Source organism: Rhyacophila brunnea, unplaced genomic scaffold, assembly GCF_057557595.1.
Source record: "Rhyacophila brunnea isolate RB1 unplaced genomic scaffold, BYU_Rbru_1.0 scaffold_7, whole genome shotgun sequence".
Classification (NCBI taxonomy): Eukaryota; Metazoa; Arthropoda; class Insecta; order Trichoptera; family Rhyacophilidae; genus Rhyacophila; species Rhyacophila brunnea.
Genome location: NW_028233339.1, coordinates 37,213,837 through 37,229,393, shown reverse-complemented (window position 1 = coordinate 37,229,393; position 15,557 = coordinate 37,213,837). Strand labels below are relative to the sequence as shown.

The window sequence follows — 15,557 nt, the reverse complement described above, 5'->3', positions numbered from 1 at the left end:
TTTCACTATTAAAGCGAATTTGTGGTGTGAGTTTATCTCACTTATCTGGTCAACCCACCACGGCGGGCCTTGTGGGAACCATGCACAAAGGTCACATTGCTAATGAACTCATTATTCTTTCTTTTCAGTCTGTATGCCGTGCCCTTGGTAATAGTTCAGACTCCGATGGTTATGAGGAAATTGCAAATTTCAGAGAAGGCTCCGAAACCAGCAAACCTATCCGAAGACCTTCTGCGATGACGTTAGTCAATCCTCTACTAGGCCCGTCCAGAAAACTATGGTGTGAAATACCTGAAGTCATAGATTCCTATATATTATGTAAGTCTTTAATAATTCTTTCGTTATGGTTATTTGAATTATTGAGTCAAAAACGAAATTATGTTTTCATCCACTATCAATAATTTATTCAACAATAACAAAAAGTTAATTTCGCTTAAGATCGCATCTGCATTAAATATGATGATTTAATTTTTTTTCTTTGTAAAAGTTGTGGTTTTCCTATATCAATAGGTGCAGAATTGTAAAAAGTAATACATATTATATATATAATAATATACCTACTTAATTTCTTAAATAAATCTTTTCAGTTTCTCTCACCCCCACGCAGAAGAGATTGCAAGAGGCCAAATTCGAAATAATTACTAGTGAGGCGTCGTATCTCAATTCCTTGACCGTACTAGAAACTCACTTCATCAGCCATCCTGCGTTCCTAGATGAAAAAAATATCAATAAGACTGACAACCATAATCTCTTCGGGCATATTTTACCAGGTAAAGTGATGTACAGATGAAGATTTTTTAAATATTCTCTAGTCAGAATGTCTTGCGTAAAATTAGCGTACATTAGCCATCAGTAAATTATAAATATTTAAATATTGATGTGAAATACTCAAGGAGCACGAAAATAATGGAATATAATATGTTACCTTCTGGATGTGATTCTCAAGAGTGGAGAAATATTGTATAAACTTAAACAAAAAATGTTAAAGAATATGTTTTTTTCAACATTTATGACTGTGTCTTAATACACATTAAGGTTTGTCACATAAACAAAACACGCATTATAATATATTGTGTTGTTCTGTAATTGAGAAGATAAGTCAACAGAACATTGCCAAAAACACCAATCGACTAATAATGTCTGTTTCATTAACGTCGTGTAATAAATTATTGAATAAATTATACAGAAACTAGGCTCATATTATAAATATCGATTTTTAAACAATATTATTTCTTTTTTCTGTCAGTGAATCAAAGTATGTATGTATTTTTCATTGTTACTTGTCGTTCTTTTTCAGTCAAAAAATGTTCAGAACATCTCTTAGTCGACTTGGAGGCATGTTGGCAAAATGACATCCTTCTCCGTGGCCTGTGCTCCATTATAAAAAGCCACGCCGAGAAATATTTCGATGTTTACATAACGTATTGTGAACACCAAAATCAGATGATTAAAACCATGCAAAAATTAAAACTGGACCCTAACTTTGAAAGTCTTCTTAGCCAAATGCAATCAGAGCCAGCGTGCCAAAGCTTGTCTCTTCATTCATTTCTGATGTTACCGATGCAAAGGGCTACGAGATTACCGCTCCTCTTGGAGGCTGTACTTAAAAAACTTGATGCTTCGGATGACGAATATCAAGCATGTTTGAATGCTTTTACTACTTTGAATAATGTAAGTAATTTTGGATGCTTATTCTAAGTAGGCTAAACAATGACCATATTATTATGCAATTATTGTTGGAATGTGTATTATAAAATGACTGTTTAAGTATTGAAGCAGTGGTGAAAGGTGGAGATGTGAGATAAATAGTGCACACTAAACTTTGTCAGACATAGGTACTTATTTATTTTCATTGAACTAAAAATACAAATTGCAGATTGGCTAAGGCAGGGTTTAACTGAAATGCAATTTGTATTCTTAGTTTAATAAAAACAAATAAGTATGACTGACAAGGTTTAGTGTGTACTATTTATGTCAGATCTCCACAGCCTACCTCCACCCTTCGCCACTGGTGTGAAGATATGCGGCTAAGTCAGGTATAATAAAATTTAGCTTATGAATGTCAGATACGTGAAATCACCACGAAGGAGATGAAATAACAAGAATTGAAAAATCATATCAACTCTTCAGTAGAATAATATATCTGTTATTTTCAGGTTGCTTCTCAATGCAATGAAGCTGCTCGCAAAGCTGAACGTATGGAAGAACTAATAAACGTATCGAATCAGATTGAATTCCCATTCAATATCAAAGAGATACCCATCATTTCCAGTGAAAGTAAGAACCCGTCGGCATCTGAACTTCAACGATGGCTGGTGAGGTCGGGTGAACTGACACACCTTGTTTGGAGAGGGGACGACCAATCTAAACTCACCTTCGGCAAAAAGTTCAGCAAGATATCGCTGCAATTATTCTTATTCACAGACCTTCTCATTATTACAAAGAGAAAAGGGTAAGCTTTGTAATATTGTTATTGATTCTGCAATTGGTACATGCTATGTGTAGTTTTTGCGCTTACCAGTGAGACTATTTTTTTCACCAGTTTGTGTGATTAGAATCATCAGTATATTCTGATAAATATTATATACATAAACAACATTTTGCATCTGTCAATCATGATCAATATCCTTTAAATACTTACTTATATAAAGACATAAAGCATGATTAACTGATTATTACTCTTTGAATTAAAATGTTTCTTATCTAATTAATTACCTAGTTAACCCATGTACCTATTCTCTAATTTATGGTAAACACTCCATGAATAATATGGTTTTATGAACATAGGTGAGGTTTAGAAAAATCAATGACCTTATTATTACCTACTATAGGGAGTCAGTAATAGTCAATTTGCTGAGAAATGAATAATAATGGGTGCAATTATTTTATTTGATTCCACTACTTGTAAATGTGGTAGAAACTCTTAAATGTCTGACATTTTAAATCCAAGATTTTTGAACTATTTCTTTGTTTTCTTTATGTTGTAATATAGGGTTATCAAATAAGAGATATATATTTTAAGGTACTGTTCGGTTATCAGGAATACAGCGGAAAACACATTTTGAAAATAGCCGATAAACTGGATTATTTGTTAGGTTAACCTAACCTAAACTAACCCAATGATACACCCCTGTTACAGGCGGGCTTCTCCCGGTGTAAAATAATCATTTAGTAGCTTAAGTCGAAACGTAACCCTGACCTCTAGAAACGGCTTCATAAAACATCTAATCTGATTCCTTGCTCAACCACGTAAGTAATTTTTTTAATTTAAAAAGTATAAATGATGATGGATGAAAGCGATAATTTTAAGACTAAATATAAGGATTTAAATATAATAAATTTTGCCGCGCTTGCCGGCAACGTAAAAATCCCTGCGCGCCTGCGCCGAGGTGGTCCTCGTGATTCGTCAAATCAAAATCAGGCGATAAAATTTGGCCAATCACGAGAGTCCTTTTTGTTGGACGGCGTAGGTACGCGAGATTTGAAAAAAGAAAAGAAAAGGCAGTAAGCGTCCCCTTTCCGATAGGTACGGACCTGACGACTACCACTGTAAAAATCCCAAATATAATTTGTAAAACTAAAAATGTAAAATATAAACAATATCACGTTACGAGCACGAAGGACCGAGTTTTATTTATACTCCGACCGTTGAAATTTCTTTTTTTTTGTGAATCCGGGGTTCGATGGACTCCTGAGCTAGCCGCTGGAACCCCGGGGATCTCAATGGCGCCCTTGGCAACGTGAAGCTCGAAGAATCGCATGGATTCTTCCGAACCCGCAAAAAAAAAAAAATTTACGCCCGCGAACGCTAAATAAAAGTTTATGATCCAGGAGCCGGAACAACCAAGAAATGGTTAACTAAGAAGTGGACTCCGACGTAACCCTTATCGAAGAAGAAGTGCTGTCTCCAACATCAAACCGGGAGAGCCCTCTGGTGTTCGAAGACAGTCCACATACGGAGCTGACCGCGCCTAGCGTCGTGCTGGAGACCGTAGCACCGGCGCGTCTCCAGTACGACGAATGGCTGCACAAATCCCACCTATGGAGACCAGACGCATCATCGACGGTATCCAGCGAGGAGGGCTCGTAGAGGCCACGGCCCACTCACGACGAAAAACGGCGAGCAAAATGCCGATTTTCCTAGGGTATCACTAACATGTCGTGTACCCTAGTCGACCACGGGATGTTCGGTGAGGAGAGAAAAAGGAAACGCGAGGCTAGGGAGCCTCACAAGAGGGCTGAGAAGGCGCGTAAGCTGAGATGAATCGAAGAAGCTGTACGGGCGCAGGCTCGACCACGAGGAGATGAAGCAGGACCAGTCGCCAACCCTCTAGTCAAGGGTGAACGCCGAGTTGCTGTTGGAAGTTTCAGTGTAAACAGTGTAGTTAAAAGTGAAGATAATAATCGTAAATATCCGGAAATTCTTCTAATTACGGATAAAAAGTTAATTAAGGACCCACTTTCTGAGCCCTATAATCTTAAGTTCGTTAGTAAGAAAAATGTACATTCTAGTTCTAAAAATAACGCTTCGCAAAGTGACGCCAATTCTTTCCGTTCAAATAAAGTAAATATGAATGAATTCGAAAACATTAACATTGAAAATCGCAAACAATTTTATAAACGGGAAAGAGGATATTCTACAGTAGCGCGAAACCTGTTTCAAAGTTACGCCGTGTTAATAATTTGAATCCAAAGAGAAACGAAGAAAATAGTATACGACCGTCACTATTATTTCTTTACAAATTACCAATCGTAAATTTAACACAGCGAAAACGGAACGGGAATAATAAGGCATCACTCGACGAAAGTTGTTATGTTAAATTTTAATAAGTTAAAATTAGGTATAAGAGGATGAAAGTAGAGATTGTATGCCTGTGATAAAAAAAAAAAAAAAGATGAGTCAATAAGCCGTAAATTTCTCAACGGGGTTTCAATAATAATAACAAAACGTGAGAGGCACCGCAAATCGGCGCGGCGCGCCTTGGAATAGGATGTCGGGCGCGTAAAACGAAACAACGATTTTTTTTTTTTTTTTATAAAATGGGTTTCACTAAAAATAAAGTTAATTACACAGTTTTAAGTGTACTGATTCAGAAATAAATATAATGAGAGGGTGGAATATTTCAATTTTTAATATCAATGTGATTTATACAGTCAATACAATGTTGCAAAATAATTATGGGTATTAGGGTAAAATATTAAAAGTGATAGTAAGTACCATAAGTACAATGGGAAGATTTTATATAAAATTAGTAGCTATTTAATGTATGGGGTAGGAGTAATTAATAAAGTAAACTCGAATAAATTTAAAGTACAGGAAGTCTAATGAACGAATAAATTACTAAAGAAAGAGAAAGAATAAATACAGATGAAGACAATTTGGAAGCACAAAGGGAGCCACCTCTCGAAGTAAGCGCATCCAAAGGCAGCGTAGCCGAAAATTCATGATACCAAAGCTTGATGGAGTGGAGAGTGCGCACTCTCCTTTCTCGCGCAGGTTCATGGAGAGACTAGGGACGTGACGCCTGAAAGATATCGTGAAACAACAAGAGGTACCTCCGAAGTGTAACCATCTATAAAAAAAGAAAGGGAAAAGGATACTTATTGTGAAAATCCATCCTAGTACCTGTGGGAAAGCCGTGCCGCCGTCAACGAGCCTGGCCGTTGTACCGCTATACGATGCCTTGCCCGCAGTAATAGGAACAGATGGAGACACAGTATCTGTCCATCTATGAGGTGATACTCCAGAGACCAGCAGATCAGTGGAAAACTTTCCACAGAAAGATATCCGCTGCTCGGAACGAGCCTGGCTCAATAGTAACGCCACTACCACGCCCTGGTTGCAAAGGCAGACGACGCCAAACGAGGTACGCTCCTATTGCACCAGAAGAAGGAAAACATAACACGAAATAATAATTCCGAACGAGGGCCAAACGTCTACGAATATAGCCCCTAGGAATACAAAAGAAAGATTGGAAAGCGTGAGAGTCAAAGACTGCAGCTCCGCGACCCCTCCGCTGACTAATAAAAACAAATAAAATAACAAGAAAACCTAATTAAAACAAAGTAACACAAAATAAATGTACTACACTGAAATTAAATCAAACTCTGACCTATTCAAAGGTATCGCGAAAGCATTGCTTTGAGCTGAAAATAATAATCCAAAATAAATATAGAAAATAATAAAAATAGAGCTAAAGTATAGAGTTTTATGTTAGAATAGTTAGATTGTAGTTGAATTCTTTTATAAACTGTTTATCATGCCATGTACTTAACGGATGAACAAGGAATTGGATGGGTGGCCGATGAGATCAGGGCGTACCTTTCGACTTTAATCCAGATGGGGCGAATTGATACACCCCTGTTACAGGCGGGCTTCTCCCGGTGTAAAATAATCATTTAGTAGCTTAAGTCGAAACGTAACCCTGACCTCTAGAAACGGCTTCATAAAACATCTAATCTGATTCCTTGCTCAACCACGTAAGTAATTTTTTTAATTTAAAAAGTATAAATGATGATGGATGAAAGCGATAATTTTAAGACTAAATATAAGGATTTAAATATAATAAATTTTGCCGCGCTTGCCGGCAACGTAAAAATCCCTGCGCGCCTGCGCCGAGGTGGTCCTCGTGATTCGTCAAATCAAAATCAGGCGATAAAATTTGGCCAATCACGAGAGTCCTTTTTGTTGGACGGCGTAGGTACGCGAGATTTGAAAAAAGAAAAGAAAAGGCAGTAAGCGTCCCCTTTCCGATAGGTACGGACCTGACGACTACCACTGTAAAAATCCCAAATATAATTTGTAAAACTAAAAATGTAAAATATAAACAATATCACGTTACGAGCACGAAGGACCGAGTTTTATTTATACTCCGACCGTTGAAATTTCTTTTTTTTTGTGAATCCGGGGTTCGATGGACTCCTGAGCTAGCCGCTGGAACCCCGGGGATCTCACCAAACTAACAAATAATCCAGTTTATCGGCTATTTTCAAAATGTGTTTTCCGCTGTATTCCTGATAACCGAACAGTACCTATATTTTTTATTTACACCTCCATAAGTTTATTGTGCCACAAGCTGTATGGCATGTTGCACTGTCTTGTTGAAACCCATACCGTCCAAATCAAAGTAATCTAATTCATGCCAAAAAAAATCAGTAATGTTGCTGTAGCTGTTGTGTGTACTCAGGTCAATTATTTTGACCATAAATTGTATGTGATGCCATAAACGTAGCTCGAATAGATTCATTATTGTTGTAATAAATTTTAATAATGTATATGCGTATATAAATTGTACAACTGTGTAGCTTTATCTTTCCGTGATGGTTTGTCAAAAAATACTGTCTGTAATAACACAAATGTCAATTTTGGTGGAAAATAGAAAAAAATGGCGATGTTTTAAAAATCCGTAGTACTAATTTGATAATCCTTTACATAGTTGCTACATTAAACAAGAATAGATAAAAAGAAAAATTCACCAGTGTAACTCATTCTGTTTGTTTTTATTCTTCCAGAGAGGATTTGTATGTGGTAGTTGATTATTGCAAGCGGTCGTTACTCGAAATGACACCGAGCGACATGATGGCGCAATCACCGCTCAAGGAGTCGTCAGGAAAACACATAATACTTCTTACCATGTTAGAAAACTGTGAATGCAAGACGGTCGAAATGGTAATTATACTGTGTTATACTTATTACATTTATATACTTTTCTTCTCATTATGCATACAAATGGCATATAGTCATAATCAAAACAGCTACATATATATTTTTTTTATGAAATTTTGTGTAGGTCATCTATCATTAATAATGTCAATTACTCATCAAAATCAATTTCAAGCAAATAAAAAGTGTTCATATTTTACACTTTCACGGTTGTAGTTGTGTAAATAATCTACCTAGGTACATTCATTTATATTATAATATTTTTATGTTTATTATCTCATTTCCAGCTTCTGTCTTGTGCTAGTGAGACCGACAGACAGAGATGGATCGATGCGTGTTTACCCCCTCCATCCGATAATCCGGATGAAACAGTGTACGAGGGCTGGGATTGCCCGCAAGTGTACACAAAATATCCGTACAATTCTACACAACCAGACGAGTTGAATCTGCAGCAGGGTGACATTATTAACGTCAATAAAAAAATGGCAGATGGTAAAAATTATGTTATTCTTATTAGAGATGTGTTTTATATAATACTTATCGATTAATGTTTTCGATAATTCCAATGTTCATAAGAAATAAGGCATGAGTGAATGCCTCCCAACCAGTCATTCTAAAAGGTTTCTGTGACATTGTGTGTATAATAAGCAATCTATGAAACCATCCAGAATATTGGAATAAAACGACATTCTTAATAAGACAACTAATTCTAAATCTATAACAAACGACCAACGTGTGCGTCAGGAAACATAAATGAGTTTTTAGCGCAATGTATGACCACCTCAACAATTAAAATACCAGAAATTGCATCACCAATATTATGTCACATCACTCCATGGGCAGCGTACTTGCTTCACGAGAAATAAAAATAATTATTAATTATAATAATTGTTGAGCTTTGAAACAAAACAAAAATTTTAACATAATCACTGCTGACCTGTTAATGAATATTTAATTACAACATTTAAATATCATGTTAATTATATCTAATGGCCAACTAATGCAAACGCGCCAGTCGCGTTGTCAGCATTAAATGAAAACAAAATAATATGGGTAAATACTTGATATGGAGTGAGTTATATTATTTATATTTTTTTGTTAATCAATGTGTATTTGTATCAGCAGAATTGACAGTTATAACTAATTGCGTCTTACGCACTGTCGACTGGTCTGTGGCAACCATGTGTGGTGGTAAGCTGTTAAGATTCAATATAAATAGTGCACACTAAACTTTGTCAGTCATATGTATTTGTTTTCATTGAACTAAGACTACTATTTGCAGATGGCATTGGTCAGTTTTTAAAAATCAATTAAATCCTGCCTAAACCAAACCATAATAGTTTTGGTATGCTATGGGCGATCCGACAAAAATAGTGCACACTTTTCAGTCATAGTTATTTGTTTTCGTTGAATTAGGAATACATACCTATTATTACAGATGGTATTGACTAGTTTCTTGAAATTCATTAAGCCCTGCCTAACCAAACCATAATAGATAAAAATATTCTTCTATCTATAAAATATCCGATATTATGTATGATTTAATGGCATAATTTTTAGATATTTTATATTATATAAATGAATATTTTTTGATTATATATTATGGCTTGGATTTGGCTCGGTTTAATTGAATTTTAAAAACTAACAAACACTATCTGCAAATTGTAGTCTTAGTTCAATGAAAACTAATACGTATGACTGACAAAGTTTAGTGTGCACTATTTGTTAGCCTCTCTCTCCACCCTTCGCCAATGGTGGCAACTATGGTTGTCATCGTTTATAAAAGAGAAGTGAAACTGCAGAAAGTGTGGCTGGTTTCCGCAACCACATGTATGAACGCTGATTTCTTTTCTTCTGCCTCAAGGGGCCGGGCCTAATATATATTATGTTTGTACTAAAAAGAGTGATGTGTTCCTGTTGCAGGATGGTATCATGGAGAACGCATTAGAGACGGCGAGAAGGGTTGGTTCCCCGGGAATTACACCACTGAAATAGTGTCCCCGCACGTGAGAGCCAAAAATCTCCGACAGAGATATAAATTATTGGCATTGTCGGGCAGTTATCTCGGACAACAGAAGAAAAACAAGATGTTGTAATCCTTAGTCAAAAGAGTTATTGAATTCATGTCATAGTAATATTATTAAAAAGTATTAAATCTGTATAATATAATATTATGAATATAGTAACCTACTATGTTAAAAAGCATTCTGAATATTGTATTGTAATTTTTATAGTTATACCTGTGGGTTTGTATAAAATATTTAATGTAAATAATCTGTTTATGCATAATAAGACATTTATTTGTAAGAAAATATAGTATGTACACACACTGTACACATTACAATGTTATGTAGAGGTTTTTTTTTATGTGCGCTTAAGACTGTTTTAATTTTATTTATTGTTATATTTAATGTCCTTTAAAATATATTGTCATTCCGTTTTATAAATAAATAATACAAAATATATTATTGTAAAATATTTATTAACAATTTTATAGATCAGTAAAATGTTTCATAAAAAAATAAATATTAAAAAGATTGGGTTATTTTTATTCAATCGTTGACAATTCATGTGGTTAATGGGAATGTATGGCAAGTCAGTGATATTATGGATGCATTGTATTATGTACGATTCATGAAATAAAATGCAGTCTTTTTAACACGGAGATGCAAGGAATAAAAGCTGTCATTCGTTTATTTAGTTAACATATTATGTAAGTAAGTACTCACAGTTTTGTGACATTTTTAATAATAAAATTAATATCACAACACAGGCGTTCCATGTAAAATCCGAAAGAGAGCCTTCCTAATACGTAAAACATTTGAGACGAAGCACGCTTATTCCCGGGCCAATGATGGGATGATTAACAAACTCTTAAAAATTATATGCGCGACCTTGTGTTCCCCGATTTCACTTCGAATAACTTTCTAACGAAATAAACTTGGAGTGCCGTTGTCGCCGCAATGGCGATGATCTGCGTGATGGACCACCGCATCACGTAAGTGTTGTTATCTGTCAATACATTAAAGTCTCTTGCCTCTCTTCCCCTGGAATGATATTGGTACTGCAACATCTCGTTTATGTTTCGCTCCACATGTTTTATTGTAGTCTGAAAAAATAAAACAGTACAAATTATAATTTTCCTACTATTACTCTCCAAAACTTTTTTCATTATTAATGCATCTAAATGACCTACAACACACAAATAAGAAACGTTAAATGCTTTCAAGGTGAGGAGATTTTAGTACACTAATCTGCCATACATCAATATAAACTTTTCGCATTCTATGTAACTCCGTCATATTGAAATAAAAGGTATTGAGACTTGGAGTCTGTTATATCAGTCAAAAAGTAACAAGTATTGGTTTAAATTGCATAAAACAATGTGCGTTAAAATTAAATAAGAAAAAAACGTGACCCCGGCTATAATAGCAAAGAATATACAAATAATTGCACCACTCACGCCACGCTGTTGTCTTTTTTTTATTGTCATCTCTACGGATCCACACTCTCGCCGAGACCACCCGAGGGAGGCCAAGCACGAGAGTGTAGTAGATGTGTTCATCTCAACTTCCTATTCCTCGCCAGCGCTCACTCTCTTTTTATGCCAGCATTTTATGAGGACCTACTCAATGACTGCTGAAGTGTTGGGCAGATAAAAGCCACAATGGCATATACAAATTAACGCAGTTTATAAATGTCTGACCCCTATTGCAATGCATTTAAGACCTCATTTTCACATGTATTTATCTGGCTATTACGATAAAATAAAATTCGTATCAGGTGAATTGACAGACTTTAATGCATGCGATATGACATTATTTTATTATCCCCACATTTCGCTCATTCAATAAATTAATAACAAAATTGAAAATTAATGACATCAACTCGCCTAACAATGGAGAGCGACAAATATCACTTGCTGATATAATGCGAGCTATTCAATCTCAAAGGTGCCACAAGTCAATCTACAGTTGTTGGTCTTTTGTGCCAACTTCGATAATATTCATTATTATGGTGACCATAGTTTCTTAGACAAATTTAAAACTTGTTCATACGAAAAAAAATAGATCATATTTTTAAGTCGTTTAAAGAGTTGGATAGATGAAGATGAGCTCATAAAGTTTAGTGGATGTACGTGGCAGCAAAGAACTAGAGACCGAGAAGAGTGGAGATAGCTATGGGGAGGTCTTCATCCAGCAGTGAATCGACCCCGGCTGATGATGATATCTGGAGCCTAATGCTAGAAGCCTTTATCAAATGTTCAGTACAGATGATTGTTTATTTCCCATCAACAGGTAATATTATAACTTTTACAATACACATGAAAACCTGGTTATAAAAAATATAAATTAATAAGCTCAAAGTGAATATCATAGTTTTTTTTTTGGAAAATACTGGAAAATGAGGAAATCTCAAAATTTGAATCGGTATTATGTCACCAGGAATTTCATGGTCGAAAATACGCCAACCATGGCCAAAGCGGGCCCTCCTACGTATCACTAAGTTTAATGGCATCTGAGACACTCAACAGAAGCGTTTTCAAAATTGTGTTAGAGGTAAAAGTAAGGACCTTCAGTGCTTTTTTAGCATTTTTTTTTGTAGATTTGATGATGGAGATGTCGAGTATCAACACAAAGCAGTCAATAATTGCACCGCACAACCTTTTGTCGACATGACTTTTTTCATGATGTGTATTTATCTCACATATGTCATCTAGCCACCACGCCGGGACTCCTGAGCCCGGGCTCCTAGGCTAGAGCTCTGTTAGCCCCCCCTTGTGGGGGCCATGATGTCTACACATTATTTTTACATATATATACTTTAAATGTGCTCTTATTTCATTCATTTTACATTGACTGAGAGGAATTTATAGCATTGAAAGAAGGAACATTATTTTAAAATACTTAATTCAAAATCTGACGTAGGAACTTCAAGCACTAGTCCCCAGATATATATTCAGGTACAAGCGAAAGGTTTGACCACTTGACAATGTATAAATTGCTTTTATTGATAAAGAAACAACTAAATGCAATGCTTGCTGACATGTGGTTTGACAATGTTAAAATATTAAAACAAAATATGATGTGTGTGCATTTACAAGTTAAAGGTTTGACCATTTAAAATTGCATAAAACTTTTAATATTTTAAAAATTTGCATGTGCAAGTTACCTATACTGTTCACGGGAAAATAATATTTTTTTAACGCAATTATGGTAACACACTACATAAAATACCACATGCCTACTAAAGGAAATCGTTTAGACCACACCAAACCTAACCTAATCTAACCTACCCCAACCTAATATAATCTTAGTTTGTGATAATGATGCATCAAAATGTATGAAAACTGTTTTCGTAAAAAAAAATATAAAAGCTCATGACGACATCTGCAGCACAATTACCAAAAGTGATTAAGTATATTATATGTAGATATAATTGTGTAAATGGGGGCATAACACTATCTATCTCACTTACTCTTGAAGAATGAGATTGGTGAGACAGTCAGCACTTTTACATGTAAACAGTTAACGCGATAGTTTAAAATACACACTATTGGTGTAAGTAAATCCATGCACGTATGTGCACAGGCGCTATTAGGATTTGGCACAAGGGCGTCTCTGTTTCTTACCTCACCCTTTCATATTTACGATTTTGAAAAAATCTTGACTAAGAGCAGTTCATGTTTTATACATTGCATAAGCACGATTTTGCACCCCACTAAACAGAAGTGATTTCAAATAATACATGAAAGCTTTGTTTTACTTACAAGCAAAGCTATCATAATAATTATTATTTTGTGACTTATTTTTTACATACTACCTACAGCACAAGAAGTGACATTAGAGAGAAAGTAGGTAATAATTATTGTGGTCTGATCTACATCTAGTATATGATGTGTATTAAAATTATCAGTATTTATGATTTGGTTGTTCAAATTAATGATATGTTTTCATAAACTCACTGTGAAGTTTTCCATATTGAGATTCATATCTTCAACTTCTTTGGAGAGTTTATCCCATTGATCATATCGAATAACAGTCAAATACAAGTTCACTAGCTTTCCAGCGAATCTCGAGAACTGATTATCAATACAGACGGAATAGTATCCGCCGGTCGACGACTGGTCAGTGTAATCAGCACTGGGCCTCCATTCGTAAGGATGGACGATCTGTCCACTCGGGTGTCGAACCGCGAAACCAGCGTTTCCATCTCCTCCTCTGACAACCTGTATTATCAAACATGATTAATACATATCCACAAAGTATCAATTACATATTCAGAGGTGCCGCGAGGGTATTTTAATTTAATATTCACCTGAAAGCTCACGTAGAAAGTCGCGCCAGGTTGAACAAATTGAAAGTAGCAATCTTCTTTGCCTGCGTCTATGTGGACTTTATAGTCCATTGCCACCGCGGGTAAATTTTCATACCATGATACAGTTGAGGGAACATTTCCTACAACAATTGTTATCGAAAAAAGTATAGACAGCGTAAATAGAACGCTAAACATATGCCACGTCTGTCGCGCCATTATTTACAAATACCATAGATTCGTAGATTTCACACTTGTCACTTTGTGTGGCGACAATGGAATAGACAAGCATGCATATTTAGCACGACCCATAGACAATGGTTTTGTCTTTGGGCGTAATACTCAATTCGTACTTACCATAAACTTACAATAAAATTGGTAAGTAGCCGAAATCCATCTGTTAACTATAGATTATTGAGTTAAGGAATCTTAACCATATACTACTTTTGTTTTGAACTCGCCCCCTTCTGTATTACCATTTACCACTGACAGCTGCTGTCAAAATAAATTTACGTGTCTATAAAACAACCCATACACTCAAATTCATTTAACAATTGATGTCAATATGGATATTGCATATTGGAGTTTGCAGTTATTGCGAACAATGATGTACGCATGGTAGAATGTAGAATTCGCGCAGCTACGCGTGTTTATTGGAATTCTTTACTACAATGCTAGCAAACAATTTCACTGAGCCGCATTGAGCCCATAAGCCACTAATGATTTTATCATAGTACCTAGGTATACCGCATAACAATAAAAAAGATTGGACGGTCTTCAATCTCTTTGATAACAACCAAACTGGCATTTGAAATTGTTGGGAATTGTGGATTGTTTTGAGGATCGTAAATAAGCAACGTAAGGTTCATATAGACTATATGACGATTGGGCACATATGTGACAAGAGTGTTTTAGTGTCTATGATCATATCTATGGCATTCCGTTTACACATGAGCCAATATATGTCAAAAAAATCTATGTCAGAGGCGTGGGCATAGATTCTATGACACCCGTATGTGCCAATCCGTTTACACACGATGCCGTAAAATCTATTGTGTCACTTATTTGCCACTGATAAATACTACCAACATGACGCTTGACAAACTTTATGGTTGGTACGCCTTCATAAACGTCAAACAGATAATAATTATAAAACGAAATAAATCAGTACCTACCTAGGCTTGTTAGTGAGATTTTAAATTTATTTATCTATTTGGTTCCTGTCCATATCATATTATAATGCCAGCGGATGGAGCTACTGCCGCGGCAATCGTGGCATATTTATTGTTGGTAGACAATAAAAAACCAAGACGCAGACGAGTTTGGGTTCGTGAGTGGATTGCAAGACGGGAAACTCTCGGATGCTACAGTAATTTAATAAGAGAGCTAAGAGCTGAGGATACGGCAATGTATAAAAATTTTGTACGCTTGTCGCTGGAAGATTTCGATGCATTGTTGTTAAAGATACACACGAAAAAAACATCAGGAATCAAGAATTGAGATCACAACGATATGGAGTAGAGTATCTTTACCTAGCTTAATAGCCTAAACAAGTCATCAATTGAAAAGAGAACTGAGA

At 35.6% G+C, this 15,557-nt stretch overlaps 2 protein-coding genes across 6 annotated transcripts in view; one reads left to right on the top strand and one right to left on the bottom strand.

The window, feature by feature from the left end:
- LOC147064810 (uncharacterized) overlaps nucleotides 1–9,904 on the top strand; it is a 132,405-nt gene extending 122,501 nt beyond the window's left edge. For all 5 annotated transcript variants that reach the window (XM_085958059.1, XM_085958058.1, XM_085958060.1 and 2 more), the window contains 7 exons: nucleotides 129–318; nucleotides 588–770; nucleotides 1,298–1,671; nucleotides 2,157–2,452; nucleotides 7,513–7,669; nucleotides 7,951–8,155; nucleotides 9,587–9,904. In XM_085958059.1, the coding sequence (XP_085814185.1) occupies nucleotides 129–318; nucleotides 588–770; nucleotides 1,298–1,671; nucleotides 2,157–2,452; nucleotides 7,513–7,669; nucleotides 7,951–8,155; nucleotides 9,587–9,759 (1,578 nt within the window). In that variant the 3' untranslated portion in view covers nucleotides 9,760–9,904. The remainder of the gene's footprint in view (nucleotides 1–128; nucleotides 319–587; nucleotides 771–1,297; nucleotides 1,672–2,156; nucleotides 2,453–7,512; nucleotides 7,670–7,950; nucleotides 8,156–9,586) is intronic.
- Nucleotides 9,905–10,126: 222 nt separating this feature from the next.
- loj (p24 family member logjam) lies at nucleotides 10,127–14,213 on the bottom strand. The gene is made up of 3 exons (XM_085958106.1): nucleotides 13,982–14,213; nucleotides 13,629–13,892; nucleotides 10,127–10,772 (listed from the first exon to the last, which is right to left on the bottom strand). The coding sequence occupies exons 1-3, from the start codon at nucleotides 14,195–14,197 to the stop codon at nucleotides 10,545–10,547; spliced, it is 708 nt and encodes a 235-aa protein (XP_085814232.1). The 5' UTR covers nucleotides 14,198–14,213; the 3' UTR covers nucleotides 10,127–10,544.
- Nucleotides 14,214–15,557: the final 1,344 nt, after the last annotated feature.

Bases quoted from the DNA above. Each gene is read 5' to 3' on its own strand.
- loj (XM_085958106.1), bottom strand. From the start codon at position 14,197: ATGGCGCGACAGACGTGGCATATGTTTAGCGTTCTATTTACGCTGTCT. The intron at 13,893-13,981 runs GTGAATATTAAA...TTGATAATACAG, and splicing joins CTTTCTACGTGAGCTTTCAG to GTTGTCAGAGGAGGAGATGG. The intron at 10,773-13,628 runs GTGAGTTTATGA...TTATTTTTTCAG, and splicing joins TCAATATGGAAAACTTCACA to ACTACAATAAAACATGTGGA.